The 20,945-nt window shown below is 39.0% G+C and overlaps 1 protein-coding gene and 1 long non-coding RNA gene across 2 annotated transcripts; both read left to right on the forward strand.

The window, feature by feature from the left end:
- The first annotated feature begins 450 nt into the window (after positions 1 to 450).
- On the forward strand, positions 451 to 6,099 carry LOC147637871 (uncharacterized). Its single transcript, XR_015266102.1, has 2 exons — positions 451 to 801; positions 4,707 to 6,099. It is a non-coding gene; the product is annotated as an uncharacterized LOC147637871 (long non-coding RNA).
- A 13,443-nt stretch (positions 6,100 to 19,542) lies between these two features.
- LOC147637872 (uncharacterized) lies at positions 19,543 to 20,433 on the forward strand. Its single transcript, XM_086798956.1, has 2 exons — positions 19,543 to 19,878; positions 19,974 to 20,433. The coding sequence occupies exon 2, from the start codon at positions 20,075 to 20,077 to the stop codon at positions 20,420 to 20,422; it is 348 nt and encodes a 115-aa protein (XP_086655082.1). The 5' UTR covers positions 19,543 to 19,878; positions 19,974 to 20,074; the 3' UTR covers positions 20,423 to 20,433.
- The last annotated feature ends 512 nt before the right edge of the window (positions 20,434 to 20,945 follow it).

The following is a 20,945-nucleotide window of genomic DNA, read 5'->3' on the forward strand; positions in this document are numbered from 1 at the left end:
ATAAAAACAGCATGCCGGCACTTTTAAAAAGCCACGATTTTATCAAAAATCATGTGAGAAGACCCATATCATCAAGGTATTAAAAAAACAAAAAATGGGATCATAATATGTCAAAACACCCAACGTCGTTGGATCCTCAACGCTCTGAGATGTTGACCAACGGGAACGTGATCCACCCATAGTGATCCAAGGTTTTTTTTAAAGCCATCACCTAATTAATGAATTTGATTTTTCAACCATTGTAAGCCCCTATTTAGGCCCATTAGAAATCTAAGAGGAAGGTTTAATTTCGAAAAATCCATTCAAGTAAAAGAGAATCTTCAAAGTAAAACGTCATGAGTGCGCAGGAGAAAAGGTGACGGCGACTGGCGAGGACAACGGGACACAATGTTGCAGAAAGCTATGAAAACATAACACAACTGGAAAGCCGGGTGGGGGGTGGTAAGGGCATAGGGCGGACGCATGGGGGGCGCCCCCTGGCGGGGGCGCTGCGCACTCCCGCCGTGGGTCTGCACACGCCGCCACCCGCCGCCCCCAGCTCGGACCTCTACTTATACCTCCGCCGCAGTTTTCGGCTACTCAACCGCGGTCTCTCCTAGACATTAGCCCATTGACGCCTCAGTCAATATTTTTCTCATACCCACTGTGTTGCCATGTCTACAGCTTGCTCCAATTTCCAACCCTTCTTGTTGCTCCTGGCTATGCAGATATCTCCCGCCTTCCGTCTCAACGTCGAGGGGGACGATGATGATGACTGCCCTCCCGACATCGCCCCCGCTGCGGCCAAAGATACAACACTCTGTAATACTTAGATCCAAAACCATGTAACGTAGCCATGTATACGGCGTATATGGATATGAAGGTTGCAAACAAGCAATTTTTGTAACGTGTAGCCTAGACACGAGCAGTGTTTGCTTTGATTTACTGTTGAACGTAGCTCGCTCTTAGTTGTCCAAGACTCTTAAATACAGCGTGTGGTCATAGTAGTTAAGTGACTTAAAAACCTATGAGGGCCTATGGTATTTTTCACGTTGAGTGGAAACTTCCACATGTGTGTTCTCTTGCTAAATTCAGGTTAGAATATGTTGAAAATCAAGTACGTGCATTTTCATGATAAAGAACGAAATTGTTATTTTTAGATTTTTACATTTCTCAATGAGAAGCCTTTGAAAACTCAAGATAACTACACAGTTGGTGTTACATTATCTAATGCCACTAAAAACAACAATAGTGGAACACATTTTGCCTTGGTGTATATACCAATCGTCATCTAACATGCCAATGCGGTGATAGCTCAAGTGGTGAAGGTGTTTGCCTAGGACCAAGAGGTCCTGGGTTCAAAACCCCCCTTGGTGCTTCCTCAACGGCATAGCCTAGGGCGGTTAAAAATTAGTAACTATAGGAGGATCTTGTGCCTAAGGCTAGTCGGAAAAAAAAATCTTCATCTAACATGGCCAATTAATTAATCTAAAGTTTTTCGCTTCAAATCTCTCTACGGAGACCTCTACATTCTCTCTCTCTCTCTCTCTCTCTCTCTCTCTCTCATTCATAATATAGGGCATAGCTCTCGTTGTCTCTGACACAATGGAGGGCATACTTGTAGGCAGAGACAACATGGAGGGCATACTTGTAGGGCCTCAAGTTACTTGTATATAAGAACGTGAGTTTGGGTGCACATAAATAAAGCAAATTACAAGTATGAGATTTTGTTTTTTAAAAGTATCTAATTCTTGGGATTTTGTTTGGTGGGGAGAGGGTCCCCAACTCTATGGTCCACACATATTTAAAATTGGAGTCTATGCCCAAGTGTGCCCTTGGGGCCAGACAAATTTAAAATTGGAGTCCATGCCCAAGTGTGCCCTTGGGGCTAGACAAATTTAAAATTGGAGTCCATGCCCAAGTGTGCCCTTGGGGCTAGACAAATTTAAAATCGAAGCATAAAAAATGAGAGCTAAGAAAAGGTAAACATGTAAACCTACTCTTGTATAAAGATCAAAGCAATTAATTCACTCTCAAATTGGTATTAGAGAAAACATTCTATGGCTCCAAGGCCCACAAGACTTGGTCCAAGTAAATTTCTTGACCTTCTCCACAGCTTTCAGCATGCATATGAGCTTTGCATGAGGTTAGGTGAGCTAGGAAATGGCTCCAAATTGCTAGATCTACAGAGGCACAACTAAACACAACACAAGGTGTTTTTTATAAAAACATGAGGTACCTTTATGTGGGCATAATACTATAATGTATTGAGATAACTTGAAAGAAAAATAGCAAGTGATCTGGTGCATTGATTATGGAGTTATATTTAAAATTTTAGAGTCTTATAAGTGTCCAGTGGTGTGTAAACACTTTAGGTTAGAATACCCTCTTATTAAGAGAACATAAGATAGGGCCTTTGTGCATATATAAAGTGTTATACATGCTGAAAGTATTATCATAGTATATAATATGTGCAATCTCCCTTTCTTGTTGGCTATCATATCTCTCTCTATGTTTCTTACTCTCTCTCTCTCTCTCTCTTTTTCTCTTTACAAGATCTTCTCCTACATGTCATGGATATCTTCCACCAACCATAGAATGAGTTGTCATCTTGTGAATACCAACAAGGTGTCATAGCCTTGATTCATTATTAGTGCCATTAATTACTTTTCTTATTAGCAATAACTTTGTTTTCCCTCGTGTTGTTTAGATATCAAGCTCCACTTCTAGTGATGTGGAGATTGATGACCTGCCAAGGTGATAGCTTTCTCACTTACGCCACTTGTTGGGTTGCTAAGATTATGGGCAATATGCCACCAATAAGTTTACAAGATGTGTGACATTCACTTTGGTGTACTAGAGTTATGGCATAATAATAGCACTAGCTCATTTAACGAGGTTCAACTTATGGAACGACCTTTGCAATAGTAGGAGAGTACTTTTCCTTATAATATGTAATCTTATCTCATTATGTTATGGTTATAGAGAAGAGAAGATAATAGAAAAAAAATAATCCATCCATCTCTCTTGTGTGCTTGTCTACTCTTTTGTGTGTGTGTGTGTGTGTGTGTGTGTGTTCGTGTGTTTGCTTGTAACATGCTCAGGCTCATTCTCTCTCCCAAAGTCTTTGCATGGTATCAAAGCACTGGTTCATGTGAAGAGCCCAAGAGGCAAGAAAAGGAAATAATACATGAGTAAGGCTAACTTCATCTCCATTTGATTTGGAAGAAAAGGTAGCTGCTAGGGAATATCACCAAGCATGCACAACAATAAGATGTAGTGTCACATCTTGACACATCCTTCAAAATGAAGCGAAACATGTATTATATTATGTAGGGGACATTGTATTGGAGACCATTGAGGGCCAATTTCATCTCTGCAAGTTTTTTCATGGGTAATCTCTATGAGACTCATATCCCTCTCTGTATGGCAATAGAGTCATACTAAGGGTAGAGCGAATCACTCGTAGTATGATATCACAATTTTTTATTGTTATTCTACCTGTTTAATCCCCATGCATGAAAGGTAAATGATTTCTCCATGTGTGTTCCTTTCATATTTTTCACAAGTAGGTCACATCGAGAAACTCTTTTGGGCGCACAACAAGATGTCATGACTCCTTAAATGATTTCTCCATGTGTGTTCCTTTCATAATTTTAACAAGTAGGTCACACATTGAGAAACTCCTTTGGGCACAACAAGATGTCATGACTCCTTGATTTTGATAGCAATGTGTCTATCCTTGTTCATGATTTGTCAACTAAACTACTAGTCCCTTGTTTTTCTTGCTCTAAAAGACATATTTATTTTGTTTTGGAAAGTACCCGCTTCTGAGGTCCACCTGGCCACCCGCTTTCCATTTTGACCAAATCCAAAGGGTTAGCTCAACGTAGCCCTGTCCAATCCCATATATCTAGCCTTTGGCCCACCACCAATAGACCTATTGGTGGTGGGCCAAATAAATTTCATGACCTACTCCACATCTTTGAGCATTCATACAAGGTTTGCATGAGCTTAGGTGAGCTAGGCAAAGGCTCAACATTTCTATATCTACAGGCACACTTAAATACAAAAAAACAAGGTGTTTTTAATAATAAGAAATAGTTATTTATATGTGGGCATAATGTTACCATATTGGAGAGTTTGGGAAAATCCCGACTTTGGGGATCTTCTTTTCAATCTACATTTTCGTGTGTATTAAGCATACAAACTCAAAAGTTGTCAGAGAATGTGCATTTATAACCTAATCTTTAAGCTCTTTCCAATGATATGTCACATGAGGGGGTTTTTACAAAAGCTTAAAAAGGTTCACCATATTTCCTTTCTTGCATTCTTGCAAAATGGAATTGTAACATACCTCTAAGATTAACCAAGTTATGATTAAAGATAATTTGGATACTACAAGTTTCAGTAATGAATTCTAGCAGGTTTTCAGAAGTTTTTCCAGCAGCAAAAATTCTAAGTGTTAAAATGAAGTGAAAATTCAACTTTGCGTTTTCAATTAGTTAGTGTACTCAAAGGAAGATTTTAAATGTGTAGATGGACATGCAAATTAAAATTTGATAAAAAAGTAAAACGTGACATATTTTTGGTGTGTCGACTTTCACATACAGCTGATTGTGGTGATTCCGTTTGCACGGGTTGTAGACCACACATGTTCTCGTAATTTTAAGTACCCACATGACTACTATCTGATAATTGTGCCCGATGTTATACCTGCTCTGCAGATTGCAGTCCTGTGACAACAAATCTGAGAGGCTTGCCAAATCTTCAAACAACTCTTCCATAACTTCTGGAGAGTAGACATAGATTCCCAATCAATCAAGACATCAGCAAATATATCGGGGAAGTACACAAACACTCTTTTCATTATTTTGCTTTAAACTCTTTTGATATTAAATAAATAAATCGATAAGTGTGTATATGAGGGAATCCGAGTGGATATAGGGCGTGCTTAACGATGAGTAATTATTAACTTTCTTAATTATATATGATTTCCTTAGTCTATACGACTCACAGAATAAACACATTTGGTGGGGTAAAGAGTAAGAAGATAGAATATTTTACTAGTTTATGACTATATTCTAGGTATAACCTTCATTAGGGGCTATTTTGCAAAGATTTTATCTTTTTGTACGTTTAGAATCAGATGTTGAGGTAAACACAAAGTTTTAGAGGACAAGAAACTCTTCAAGAGTGTAGGAGACTATAGAAAGCCACATCCCTTTTATTTTTAAGTTATTCGAGTGCAAAGTGGGGCACTTAGCTATTTTTGGCACTTTTATGCTGGAAACACAACTTTGGCCATTTTGAATACTCTCAAAGAGACCTTAGAAGTCATTTTAGAGAACCATTAGTGAGATATGTTTTTTAGAGCATTAGAAGTCCTAAAACTTTGTAGTTTTGACTTTATCAGTATCAAGGTTGACTACCTTGTCTATATAAGCAGGAATGAACTAATGTGTAAGCATAGTTATGTGTAAACTATAGTGACTAGAGATGATCTTGCTCGTTAGAACATGATAATTGATTATGTTAAAAACAAAGATTTTGATGTGACTTAAAAGATAAAGAGAAGTTAAAGACTGTTTAAATTAAAAGCTTCTTTTATACTTGAAATTGATTGTGATTGATTTGAATATGCATGCCTTGAAAGATTATGGACTAGAGATGAGTGTGAGATGATATGTATGAGTTATGATTACTTTGTTTTGAAATGAATTATTCATATGCACGTGTATGACTGATTGATACGCATGTGTATGATGAGACTCGACATGAGATTTTGAGATTCGGGCCGGCCATCCTTAGACACGGAACGCCGGATAGAGAATGAGATTTATGCCCTCTGCTGGGAGCCATGTGGTAGAACCCACAGAGGATGAGATTCAAAAAGAGGCATACCCGGGATAGCCGCGATGTCCAATGTGGAGGTTGGGTGGATGGGCATCAGAGAAAGCCCTAGATTGGCTGGATTTTTGTCATTATGAGACAAACTATGTTATCGAGCATGGTGATGATGATGACAGAATCTTTGAGATAGACACATACATGGTTGATTGATTGAGATGCTCTGCTTTAATTGATAGAGATTTATATTATGTGAATGTTTGTTTGAGATTATCTAATTCTTTGCGTATGTGATAAGAATCTTGGATATGGCATGCATGCTTGTTTGCTATTTGAGAAGGTTTATTTGATTGTATTACTATGTCGCAATAGCACGGTTAAGTGAGTTTTAATGTTTTCTTAGATTAAGTGGTACGATTTGGGACCGTCATAGTTGGTATCAGAGCTAGATTGGGCAATCTACACTTAATTGCGAATGTTGTAGGGTCTTAGGTGACTCATATTATTTTTTATTTTTGTGATATAATGAGATTTCTTTTCTTTGAAAAAGCTTTTGTAATTTTTTTTGTATAGTCACAAGATGGCTCACAAATCCATTTTATGATGAGAAGGAAAATTTTATGCAAAATATGAGAATGCAAATGGGCAAGAAGAAGGATGGTAACCATTACTACACCTATTTATCTCGAGAGATGCTAGAGAAGGCGCGAGGTGAACACCTATGTTTCTGTTCTTTAGAAAAGGGTCATAGAACTAATGAGTGCAAAAACAAGCCAGCATCATGTGAGGTGTGTGAGAGATCAACTGCAAGAGATTAGAAAACAAGGAAGAGTATGTAAGAGAATGTATGTGCATTTTCAAGTAATGACAATGCTTGTGGTGGAGACAAGAAAAGTTGTTGCAAATTGTGGTTGAGGAGATTGAAGAATATGCACATGTCCATGCCGTTGTTCAAATAGATAAGACCGAAAACTAAGCTTCAATTATTAAAATTTCTATCAAGATGACGAATAATATATTTCAAGTGTTGATTGACTCGAGAAGCACTTATAGTTTTCAATCACCCAACGTGGTAAAATAGTTAAGATTAACTGGATCTTATCAAAAGAATCTTATGGTAGAGCTTGCTTCGGGAAAGAAACAGACATGTAAGGAGTATGCCAAGAATATGCCTTTCCTCATAGGTGACCTCAAGTTGAAAGTTGATTTCTGTGTGTTGCCTTTGGGAAGATATGATGCCATATTAGAATAGATTGGTTAGTGCTTAGAAAGGCCAAAGTATTACTTTGGGAAGATATGATGCCATATTAGAATAGATTGGTTAGTGCTTAGATTGTCATGAGAAGTGGAATTGCATGATTGGAGATGATAGAAAAGATTATTACTTATAGGGTCAAAGATGTGATGTAGAATTTAGAATGATGTCTACTTTGCAGCAGACAAAGAAAAGTATTTCATGTAGTATAATATTTGCTTATTAAATAGTAAGTTATCATTGTGAAGTTAATAAGTATAGGTTGGAAAATCTATATCTGATACCATGTTAACAATCTAGAAATGGGATTGATCATGGTGAAGGACATAGATTAAGCATAAGATAATTAAGGTGGATTAAACCACACTAAAAACTCCATGAGAGAGAGAGAGAGATTTCACACTCAAAACTATTCCCTTGTATTGCATATCACAATGAACCATACAATGATATAGGCTTTCTAGCCTTATCCCACTTTACATGTCATCATCCATGTGGCAACTCCCTTTTCCACTCTTTTGGTCAACACTCACACACCATACAATATTACATGTGGCATTCCTATCTCACCACAATATCTTGCACCTCTAGGGTGCTTTCCCATATACACACAACACCACGATTACATCTCTCAACATTGTGGAGGTTGCAAGTCCATCACAATAGAAAGATTATGTAACCACATTTGTTCGTAAAGCTTGAAAGTGTTGCTTTCTAAGCTTCTTAATTGAAGAAAGAATAGAGGATCACTCTCTTGTGGATGAAATTTGACTAAGTCTAAAGCTACAAGCAAAGTGAATATGAAGATCAAATGGGAAAAACTATTTTTATCTTTTGGAAGGTTTTGGAGAGTGGTTTTTTTTCAAGTTGGGTTACCTTGTTGTTAAAAGGATTATGGGATTTGGTTTCCAATTGATAAAATAAGCCTTTCTTTGAATCTTAGGCTTCTCCTTTACTTTGCAAATGAATTTTTACGTGCAGCCTTCGCTTTTATCTTTCCTTTTCCCTCTGATTAGCTTCAAGGTTTACAATTATCCTTGGCTCCTGATACCACTATTGGATGACAATGACCCATAAATAAAATACAAAATAAGAATTAACATAACGTAATGTAAAATTTACACATAACACAAGATTGAGTCCAATTTTCCTCCACACAAGACTGAGCCCATGCTTCCTCATACTGTACTTTAATCATATTACTTGAAATAACTTATGGGGATCCAAATAACTTTCACTTTTGCAAAGATATCGACTATAATAAAAATAGCTTACTTGATTGAACGTGCAAGCCAAACTATGTTAGAAAACGTGAGTATCATGATATTATGCACATGCAAGCCTATGGTCTGCTTAAGCTAAACCTACACTAATTTAGTGTGATTAAAGTAACCTAAGGTGGGTGGTGTCTATGCACACATATAATGACAAACTACTAAAATAATTAAGCATGACACTTGAGCATAATTAGGTTACAACTACAAGGTAAAAATTAAGATACCTCCATAATTAGGTTACAACTACAACTACAAGGTAAAAATTAAGATACCTCCATGAATATATAAGTGTAGGTGGGTTGGCGATTATTCCTCCTCTGTAAATTTAAAATTATAGAAGATGGGGCGAATATTTTCACAAAATGCTCTAAAATATTCAAAACTGGGAGAATATTTTCTAAAACTCTTCAAAGTGGCCAAAATTCGGGCAAATGTTTTCAGATACCTTACGATTTTTTATTTCAAAAAAAACCCCAAAAATAGCCAATTGGCGAAGATTAGCCCCTGTTTGTTTCCTTGGTTACAAGATTGAGACTTGCACTCATAAAGAGGCTTAAGGGCTTGCTTGAATTGATTGATAAAAGTGATCCATTTTATATGAGGTGCATACATCTTGTCTTGATATCTAATGTGGGATAACTCTAGCTTACTCACGTGGTAGCTTGCTCTTACACGCTCACTCCCTACCTTCCTTGTGGCATTCATTAAGAGCCCGTTGGGGACCCAGTGGTGAAAATTTGGACAAGAGGGGAGGTTTTGGAGAAGCTATCCCCTAAGGGCTGCACTTCTAAGGCCATGATTGTTGCATGTATGCAACTGGGGTATCACATTTCATGGGGGCAATCTTCCTTTGTATGGGAGGATGAAACGTAGGATCTGATCCGCAAATTACTCAACAGTGAAATGTAAGTTTTCTGAATTTTGTTGTGGTCTGTGGGCTTCAAAGTCTATTTGATATTAAGAGAAGGGATGTATTAGTGGGAGAAGTAGAGGGCAGTTTTGTTAATATTAATATATATAATTATTGTTCCCAAAAAGAAATCTAAGAAGAAGGTCCATAATGGAAGAAGAGGAAACTTCCACGTGTATTATCTTGCCAAATTCACGTTAGAATATGTTGAAAATCAAGTATGTGCATTTTCATGATAAAGAGCGAAATTGCTATGAACCTCCTCTTGTATAAACATCAAAGCAATTAATTGACTCTCAAGTTGGTATGAGAGCGAAAACTCTATGCCTTCAACGCCCACAAGACTTGGTCCAAGTAAATTTCATGACCCAGGCTCCACATCTTCAAGCATTCATATGAGCTTTGAATCAGTTTAGGTGAGCTAGGTAAAAGGCTCCAAATTGCTATATCTATAGGCACAGTTAAATACAAAAAAAACACGGTGTCCTTAATAAAAAAATTAGGTATTTCTATGTGGACATAATGCTAGAATGTATTCAAAAGAAAAACAACAAGTAATTTGGTGCATTGGTTGTGGAGAAATCTATTTGATATTTCAGGGTCTAGTAAATGTCCAGTGGTGTGTGAACACTTTAGGTTAGAACACCCTCTTAATAAGAGAACATAAAATAGGGCCTTTGTGCATATATAAAGCATTATACATGCTTAAAGTATTATCGTAACATATAGTATGTGCAATCTCTCTCTCTCTCTCTGCACAAGATCTTCTCCTACACTCACGTCATGGATATCTTCCACCAACCATAGAATGAAATGTCATCTTGTGAATACTAGCATGGTATTGCAGCCTTGATTCATGATTAGTGCCATTAATCACTTATCTTATTAGCAAAACCTTGTTTTCCCTTTTGTTGAGATATCAAGCTCAACTAGTGCTGTGACATTGATGACATACCAAGGTGATAGCTTCCTCACTTACACCACTAGCTAGGTTGGTGAGATTATAGGTAATATGCCGCCAATGGTTTATAGGCTATGTGATATCCACTTTGGTGTACTAGAGTTATGCATAGTTATAGCACTAGCTCATATAGTCAGGTTCATACTATAAAACTACTTTTGTATGTTATAGTAGGAGAGTACTTTTCCTTCTAATATGTACTCTTATCTCTTTATGTTATGGTTATAGAGAATAGAAGAGAAGAAAATGCATCCATCATCTCTCTTGTGTGCTTATCTATTCTTGTGTGTGTGTGTGTGTGTGTGTGTGTGTGTGTGTTTGCTTTCAAGAAGCTGAGGCTCATCCTCTCACCCACATTCTTTTCATGGTATCAAAGTGCTAGTTCATCTCAAGAGCTCAAGAGGTAGGCAAAGAAAGTAATACTTCGTCTCTTTCCATTTGATTTGGAAGAAAATCTATTTAGGTAGCTGTTAGGCAAGATCAACGTTAAGCAATCACAACAGTAAGGTGTATGTCACAACTTGAGGCATCCTTCATGATGAAGCAAAAAACGGCATTATATTGTGTAGGGGAAATTGAATTTACCCATCGATCACCCATTCAAGACTATCAAGGCACTAAAGTTTAATGAAAAATAGAGAATCCAGCCCTACCTTCTTGTAAAATCCACACGATTGGGTTCTAGCATGGATTGTGTTTAGAATTCTTAGGTAGAAGAATCCTAGAGTGGAACCCATTGGAATGAAGCGCAAAAACTCAATCTTCCATAGACTGCAATATTTCAATAAGTTGAGAATTATTCACCTATTGGATTCTATGCTATAATGCTCCTTGCATTATAAGCTTGAGGACTTGTAAGATTAGTACTTTGATTCTCCACCTAACCATATCCCAATAGACCCTAAACTCATGGTTATATAGGCCTAAGTAATGCATGAACTTCCAACTTAAGTCTCTTAACCTTTCATTAGCTAGACATTGCCTTTTCCTTGTCCAATGCATCTTCAACTACCTCTAGAGGGTGGTGCCTACTTATGTGACCCTTGGCCTTCCATTGTGTACCATCTACTTCTCTTTCTACTTTAACTGTAATGCCTATTAACCATTGCTTAGGTATTTCCTATTTGAAATCCCTTGAACCTTATTTATATGCAACCTTTTACATATAAATAATCATTGCTTGGGTATTTCCTATTTGAAATCCCTTGAACCTTATTTATATGCAACCCATTAACCATTTCTTAGGTATTTCCTATTTAAAATCTCTTGAACCTTTTTTATATGCAACATTTTACATATAAATAATCTTTCCCAGTCTTACCTTTCAGTGTTTTGTGTCAGTCTCATAACATTTTCTCCCCCTTAAAAGAGAAGTTTTCATCCTCCTCGAAAACAAATTCAGGAAACCTTTTCTTTATGGAAGAATAGGTGGTTCTATAAAATCAACTATTTCTTCTTTTCCAATGATGTTATCATTGTTTTCCATATTGCGTTTCAATCTACTAACATGAAACACAGGATGTACTTTGGATCCTCGAGGTAAAGCTATCTTGTTAGCTACATTTCTAATTTTTTTAAGTATTGTATAAGGACGAGAATACCTTGGAGTTAACTTTGGAACTTTTCCATTTTTTTAAGTTTTTGAATTTTTAGAAACCTTTACATAAACTAAATCACCTTCCTCAAAATTAATTGGTCTACTTTTATCTTTCATACTTAATAGAACAATCCTGTGCCTTTTTAATGTTGCTTCTTTACAATGTTTAACATGTGTTGTATGTCTTTGAGAAAGTCTTTTACACTTGGCAAGTTTTCTTTTTGTAACCCAATTGCTATGGGTTCTCTAGTTTAAAACCTATACATTAACATAAATGGACCAAACCGGTAGCAGAATGTTCAGCAGCACTATTATAAGCAAATTCTAATAATGGAAGATACTCATCCCAGTTGTTTTGCTTATGATTAACATATGCTCAAGGCATATCTTCTAGGACTTGATTAACCATTTATGTTTATCCCCATCACTTTGTGGATGTTCAGATGTACTTATACTAAGTTTGGTGTCCAACTTTTTGAACACTTCTTTCCAAAAATGACTTGTAAACTTTGTATCTCGATCACTTACTAGATCTGTTTGTAACAATAAATAAAATTTACATAGATGATGGGGATAAATATTCTCTCCAATTTTGGTGTTTTTACTTCTTTTTTAGTTGGAATAAATTGTACCAACTTGATTAACCTATCCACTAGTACCCACACTAAATCATCACTATACAACATGTCGGGGACATAACAATGTTCCAATAGAGTTTAGGCTTTCGAGATGTAAGAAAATTATGTCGCTGCTTAGCTGCAAAGTAGTGTTGCTCGCTACTGTTGAGCAACGATCATAGCAACAAAATTTTGGTGTTGTTTTGTTTCCTCGAAAAGTTGCTGATGAGAAGCAAGAATAGTAGAAAAATTTCAATACTATGTTGTCACCACTTCCAAAAAATCTCGGTATAAACACATTTTTTAGTTGAGTGAAATTGCATTTATCTTCCGGTTTTAGTGTTCGTTACCATTGGTGAGCCTTTCCTTCTAGGGTCAGGGAAAAAGCATGTGTCATGATTACATCACTCTCACTGGCCCACATGTTTCATAGGTAGACTCAAAGACCTCTACATATTGGATCAGGTCCCCATCTCTTGAGATTTTTTACATAGGCTTTGAAATAATATGTGGCTTCATCTGGGATGGTTTGGATTCTAAGGCACTGCCTAGCTCCCTAACCATACCTCGGCCCATTTTCCTGGCCATATTTAGTAGATCTGCCCTTGTGACTGCATTTAGGTCTTCGTTAGGATCCACAATTGGCCTTCAAGGAGCTATCCCCCGTACCTATACCACGTCCTCTTCTTGGATATGTTCTATTTAATTTAGGTCTATGGTTGGGTCCAGGTAATCCCTCATTGCATGGCTCATTGTTAGCAGCCTCAACCCACCTTTGTAGGATCAAGAGTTCCATGCTCTGTAGTAAGAACATGGGATCATTGATAATTTCTTGTATATCCTCTCTTGTATTATAGAGATGATCCTCACCTCCTACTACAGGTGTCCTAGATAGATTGTCCTCCTCTTCTTGTGTTTCAAGGCTTTCGTCAGCCCTTGGTTCCTCATTGATGGGTTCTAGAGTTGGTATCACTCCTTCTGTTATTCTCATCCACATGCTATGAGTGGCATTTCTAGAGATGATCCTCACCTCCTACTACAGGTGTCCTAGGTAGATTTTCTTCCTCTTCTTGTGAAGAATCCTGTGTAGAGGTTTACCTATGATGGTTATGTGGCACATCACTATGCATACATGGCAAAAGTTGTGCAGGTTGTAGAGCCCACATGCATTGATGAGGCTGTTGGAAATGTGTGTTGGGAAAGCTATGGATGAGGAGATACACTACAAGGGATCGGGCTCATACCCACGCTCCTAGCTGCTAAAAATGACTTGTGAAAAAAAGTAGCGGGCCCGTGTATCAGCGTGTGTATAATCGCGGCCAGAGACATGTGTGTAAAAGCACGTGTATAGGACTATTCAGACACGCTGATACACGGGCATATACATGCGTTGTGTCAGTTCAGCTGCGCTTAGACGCGCTGATAGAAGCGTCTATACACGCATTTTGTCACTGTAGATGCGCTTATACACGCGTATTTCTCAGATTTGATGCGTTTATACATGCGTGTTTAACAGATTATCCGCGTATATACACGCGACTTTTTGCAGATCTGACGCGTTTATACATGCGAATAGAGAGCAAAAAAAAAATCCAGAGAGTGCTATTTGGTACCTGAATGCTGTTCCAGCATTCCAGCACCCAATAACACTCTCTGGGTGCATCCACGAGGAAGATTAAGACAAGAACGACATGAATGCATACATTGTCAATACACGATTCAAGACAGACATGAATGCAATACTATCGATTCACGATTCAATATTACTATCAAAATTTCACACATATATACAAGGAAGTCCATATGTCGAAGTAGCCCATGGCTTCAGTTACAAAAATATATATACAACCACATCCTCAATATGGAATGTGATACTATAAGTCTGAGTACTACTCAGACCCAGATGATGACTCGGTGCTCCCTCCATGCTCAGATGAGCTCACATCGGTTGGAATGTCCGATGAGTAGTGCTCACGTCCACCCTCTGTAGTGGCGGCGAGTGGATCATCAACAGCTTGTGCCTGTTCAAGTAATATATAGTATATAAGTATATATATATGTAATTCAATAAACCAAAATCATTTGTTTAGAGTTTTCAAGTACCTGTCGACCATATGGTCTCATGGCCATCTCAAACTGCGCGTCCGTAATACATCCCTCGGCTCTGAAGATGGCCCACGTGTCACGTCTGCTATACCGGCGAGCATACCCAGTATCGTGGGCTGTGGGCTTCCTCCCCGTAACCCGTCGCTGTATCATAATCAACACAATTTGTAAGATTAAAACAATCATAGAATCAATGAATTAAGTAAACAATCAAATAAAGTGGCAAGATACTTACGAACTCTGCCTCCCATGACTCGACGCCGCCAGATCCGAAATGCGAAGATCCAATGGTCTCCATCTGGATCCGTCGTGCATCCACATGCTGCTTGCTCTTCACGCCACCCTCTGCTCGTTTCTTTGCCTCCTTCCACTCGCGTTTGTGTGCAGTGGTGGCAGGTTTCTCGGCAGGATAGCCACCTGCAGCTACATTTAGCCCATCATCGTACGCGAGTTTTTTAAGGTGAGATCTTTTATTACTTAAGATCTCCCTTATTCGCGTCCTTCCCCATACATCCGAGAATGTAGCATGTGGGGGATTGGGGTACCGACTATGTATAGCCTCTATCACCTCCCGAACTAATCGGCTATTTTGATCTTTAAATTTAATAAAACAATTTCTATACAAGTTTGATTCTACCCCACGCATGTACTCCATTACCTCTTTCCTCCTCGCATTCATCACTATCCTGCCCCTATCCGTCACATCATAGCAGATCACTCCCTCCACCTCTCTCATCTCCTCCTCTTCTGAACTGTCTCCTCTAACTCTTCTCCCTCTATCTCCTCTCTCACTGTGTGCCCTACTACCTCCCCCACCAAAGCACCCGCCACATCCTCCACTCCCACTCTTCCTACTGCTGCGGGTGGAGTCACGACTGGGGGATTGTCTACGTGATGGTGGCTGTGAGCCCTGACGTGATGGTGGCTCTGAGGGAGTACGTGATGGTGGCTGTGAGCCCTGACGTGACGGTGCTTGGGAGGGTGTGCGTGAGTGTCTGGGACGAGGTATGTCTCCTCGATGGACGTGGAAGAGGAGAAGCTGCATGCCGTCTCGTCGGACTCGTAGGCATAGACGGCAGTGGAGTGCCCTGGATACTCGCGGTAGGGGTATAGACACCAGGCATGGAAGGAGTGGGATGGGCATACATGTACTCTGTAAGCTCAACTGGAAGGAGGGGGATGGGCATACATGTACTCTGTAAGCTCAACTGGACCAGGATGGCACCCAAAATGATTTAGCATCTCCATCAGCCAATTGCTGTACGCAAATGGATCAGATGAAGAACCTGGAATATCCATAAAGAATCTGCAAAAATAAAAGTAAATACATGATTGCATCAAAGCACAAATGCAAGCTAGGCGCACATATGATTTTCCACCATCAAACTGACATCACTATCTAGAGAATTCACATCTTCAACAACACTCAGAACTATAGAGTTATCCTCCTACAACTCTTCAAAAACTACATCACTATCACCACAACATCCATCTTGTGTGGTTATCTTCAAAGATTGCACACACATTATTGCATGCATGACTATCACCATCTTCATGTACATCATGGGCTCTCTCTTGACTCACACAAATATCATCATCCAAGCCACCTATCAGCCTGCAGACCATAGAATGGGGAAACACAGTCTCGTGTATACACCCGTCTAGAAACGCGTGTATACACCCGTCCAGAAACGTGTGTATATGCGCGTGAACCGTCTGTTCAGACAGGAGACACGCAAACATATACGCGTTTCTACACGCGACCTGCGAAATTTTTTTTTTGAAAGCGACCGACCTTCGACAAATCGTCCTTATAAAAGGCCCACACTGTCGCCCCTGTCAGAATCGTTCACCAGATGGCAACCAGAAAGCAGGTTATTTTTTGTTTGAACAGGCCGTCGCGTGTAGAAACGCGTGTATTTTCGCGTTTATGATAAATCAGCCGTGTTTATACACGCGATTTTTAGGATCTAGCTACGTTCATACACATGATTTTCAGGATGTAGCCGCGTGGATACACGCGATTTTCAGGATGTAGCCGCGTTAATACACGTAATTTTTAGGATGTATCCGCGTTAATACACGCGATTTTTATACTTTCATTAAAAATTGATTATGATTTTGTGTTTTCTGGTTTGTGCATAGGATGTCATCAACCTCCTCAAGCAGTTTTGGTGAGGATGAGACAATGCGTCATCGTAATCGCGATGTGTAGTTGGGACAAAGGATCAAGTGTATGTGTGATCGATGTCAAGGATGCATTGTATGAGCACGTCGAATTACCTTGAATCACATCTCCATGTATGGAGAATGGAATCAAACAGGTTTAGAGGTGAGTAGATGTAAATTGATAGTATTCAAATGACTCATGGTATCCAAATTAAATTAATGGAGTTGTAATATATAAACTCTAATTGAAGCAGGATGCAGTACCACACCCTAACATGGTGCCCTACGCGCGGCGAGAGCACGCAAAGCGTCGACGAGATGATGCTGGAGCTTCGGGATCTATTGTCAGAGATGAGTGGGAAAGGGATAACAATAGCCCTGCACCCCACGAAGTTGTGGAAGAGGAAGTGTTTGATGATATGGTGCGGAATCTTTTTAAGGATGATCCCAAAGGTATGGACGACGATGATATGGAACAAGAGCATCTTTACAAGGCTTCATCGACACCGGTTTTTGAAGGGTGCACATTCTCTATTTTACGTGCTTCACTTGAACTACTCAATATACAAACAGTTTATGGATGGAGCAATGCAAGTCTTGACGCATTATTGAAGTAAGCATTCTAACTTGCAAATTTGAATTAGTGGTTTAAGGTTTAGGATTTAGGACTAATTGATGATATTGGATGCAGGCTATTATCAAACATGCTTCCAAAGGGAAATAGACTACCCACCTCAAGAGACATAGCGAGGCCCTATGTGACATCTCTTGGAGGATTGGATTATGATCGCATACATGCATGCGTCAATGATTGCATTCTCTTTCGTGGGATGCATAAGGAGGCTCGACATTGTCCCACTTGTGGTGAAGCAAGGTATAGACCAGATGTGAAGAGTTTTGATGTACCTCGTAAAGTCTTGCGACACTTTCCTATAATTCCTCGCATCAAACACATGTTCAAGTGCAAATCCATAGCAGAGCTCATGTCATGGCATTCCTCACATCGATCGGATGATGGCATGTGGAGAATTCCCGCAGACACTCCTGCTTGGAAGCATATTGAAGATGAGTGGCCCAGCTTTAAAACAGAGCCCAGAAACTTGAGACTTGGCCTAGGTATGGATGGAGTGAATCCATTTGGTTTCAAAAGCACCGCATACAGCGTGTGGCCAGTTGTGTTGGTGAATTACAACCTTCCACTATCAATGGCAATCAAGAAGGGACATCTTATGTTATCCCTTCTAATTCCAGGGAAACATAAAGTCAAGCATATGGATGTTTATCTCGAACCGTTGATTGATGAGTTAGAGGAACTATGGAGAGGTGTTGCGGTGGTGGACATTAGTAGGCCTCTCTCCTCTCAACACTTCGACTTAAAAGTAGTGTTGATGTGGACAATGCATGACTTTCCAGGATACAGCGATTGTTCTGGTAAGAATTCTAATTACCTCCCTACTCTAATACTATTGGCTATATTAATTATAAATATTGACTTTATTATTCTAACTTATTTATATTTTAACAGGTTTGAAAACATCGGGTAAACATGCATGTCCTGTTTGTGACCCTTTGTTAGTACATGAGTATGCTGACAGTTTGTGTAAGACCATATTCGATAATCATCATTGATTTCTCCCCTCAGATCATCCTAAATATGTTGCTAGTAAGAGTAACATTCCTCCACAAACACTTCGTGCAAAAGATTGGAAGCGTATTTGGGAGTCTATAAATATTCTTCCTCAAGATGGCATGAACAGGTATAGTAATGTTTTTCAATCTTGTTTTGTGTAGTCTCTAATTGGATTAAAGGTCACATAGAGCAATCCCTTGTGTAGATACTCCATTTTTTTTCCGCTACCATATTGGACCCATCTTAAGATCAACCATCTTCTTGATCCCATGCACATCTTCAAGAATGTGGGATCTGGTATTTGGGAACATGTTATTGGTAACGAGACAATGTTAGCGTACGGGAAGACTTGCGGGTCGCAGGACGTATGCGTCAAGCTTGGCCACGAGAGGAGGGTGGGCACGTTCGTCTTCCGCCTGCACCATGGATTATATCAAAGAAAGAGGAGAAGCAGGTAAAGCAGGCCATCACCACTTTGCGTACTCCCACTGGATGCATGAGATCATTGAAGGGAGCCTTTACAACCACTAAGAAGAGAGGCGTTGAGCAACTATATGGGTTGAAGTCCCACGATTGGCACAAGATGCTCCAAGTAAGTGTTTTCCAAGTCTTGTACGTTGAAATTAAATTTTGTAATGCCATAAACCATACATACATGTGCTCTTTTGTGCGCAGTTCATACTACCTACTAGCATCGACCATTGTGAAAATAAGAGTTTGAAAAAATGTATTTATAAGATGGGCGAGCTTGTGAGATATGTAAAACCCATGTCAGATCACCCTTCATTATACCTTGCAAAATGAACGTGCATGAGATATAACGTACTATTTATTTATTTTTCAGATATGTTAGTTCCAAAGCAATTGATCCAGCCACATTGGATGATGCGCATGTTATGACAGTGGAGGTGGTTTGTTTGGTAGAGGAGACTTTTCCGCGAACCATTCTCACAAGTCAACTACATCTCATTGTGCATTTAGTGGACGAAATCGCTTTATGTGGCACTGTGCATGCACGTTGGATGTTCTTCCTAGAGCGCTTCATGAAGACCTTAAAAGACTTTGTGAGGCAAAGTGCAAGGCCTGAAGGAAGCATGGCCGAGCTCGTTGATACAAGAGTCTCTTGTATATATTTCAGAATTTCTTGGTCAGGTGGACAGCTCTTTGCCACGACTATGGAGCAATGAAGAGGACTTGAGGATGACATCTATTGTGCCTCAAGGAAAAGGACAGAGTAAAGTAATTGACAGAACATTGATTGATGATCTCAATTTTACTTGCATCCTTAATAGCGATGTGATGAGCAGATGGGTTACAAGATATGAGGATGCAAAGACAAAAAGGCAAGCAGAAAGAGCTCTCTTTCGGAGGCAACATGGCTCTCGTAAGTACCCTAAGCATCTAGCAACACTTCCGAATGATATCCATGTTGATTGGTTGCATGAGGAAATGGAGAGAGCAGAGAGCGACGAGGGGCTACATATCACGGCGGAAGAATGGGAGTATGCACGAGGATGCATGTTAAAGGTACATAGAACTAATGTTTTGCATTAGTTGTAAGTGATTTGCTTTTAATATTTATTCACATTGCTTACACAAATATTGCTTCTATTTTGGTCCAGTGCACTATGTTCAATGCTATATGGTGTGAAGGCAAGCATTTTCGAACACAAAGAATTGATGAAAAGAGGAAGTCATCCCTATTGCACCACGTTCCAAAGTGATGTATAATACATTCACTGATATGGAGCATATGGAGGATGTAACAAGCCGCAATGAAGATGATGTCGAACATGCCAATGAAGATGTTGTGATCAATGATCAAGAAATAAGAGATGATCATGATAATGAGGATGAGCATGCCATTTCTCATGATCATGAGAATGACCCTACCATTGAGGATGATGGTGATGTTGATGAGGATGATCAGGACATCAATACGGCCATTATCAATGGACAGAATATCGATAGTGGAATAAATTTAATCGTAGCCTTACAAATTGATCAAATGGATATTGATGTTGATTGTTTGGCAAGGATGGATCTTATTGAAGATGAGATCAAACCCTAACCAATCCATCACTGTATCGTTCTAAATTGATGACATTTCTATTGTATGTGTTGTCTTTTAATTATCATCTCATGATTTATTTTTGAATATATTTCATTGTTGTAAATGCATGTAGTGGGATTGTGTAATGATATATACTGTAATGTACTATGAGATGGTTTAAAGAAAATAGTTTTTAATTTTGTAAAGGAATTTAGTTTTTTTTAAATAAAGCGTGTATTGATGCGTGTATAATTGCGTGTATATACACGCGCTTATACACGCGCTGGTAGATGCCAATATACACGCGAATTTAAATGCCAAAATACACGCGCCCGATACTATTCAAATACATGCGCGACCATACACGCGTCCGTAATTTATCGCGTGTATGAAACGCGTGTATGTCAGCATTGTCTTGTAGTGATGGATGCACTATATGGAAATGAGACTTGGGATCTAGTGCAATTGCCTGAAGGCAAGAAAGCCATTGGATGCAAGTGCAATCGTTTCACCTGGTTTTCTGCCAAATTGTCTTTTCTGG

This window comes from Cibotium barometz, chromosome 6 (genome assembly GCF_041138505.1).
Source record: "Cibotium barometz isolate CiBa-2024 chromosome 6, ASM4113850v1, whole genome shotgun sequence".
In the NCBI taxonomy this organism is placed as follows: Eukaryota; Viridiplantae; Streptophyta; class Polypodiopsida; order Cyatheales; family Cibotiaceae; genus Cibotium; species Cibotium barometz.

Excerpts from the sequence above, each read along its gene's own strand:
- LOC147637872 (XM_086798956.1), top strand. The coding sequence starts at position 20,075 with ATGTATAATACATTCACTGATATGGAGCATATGGAGGATGTAACAAGC.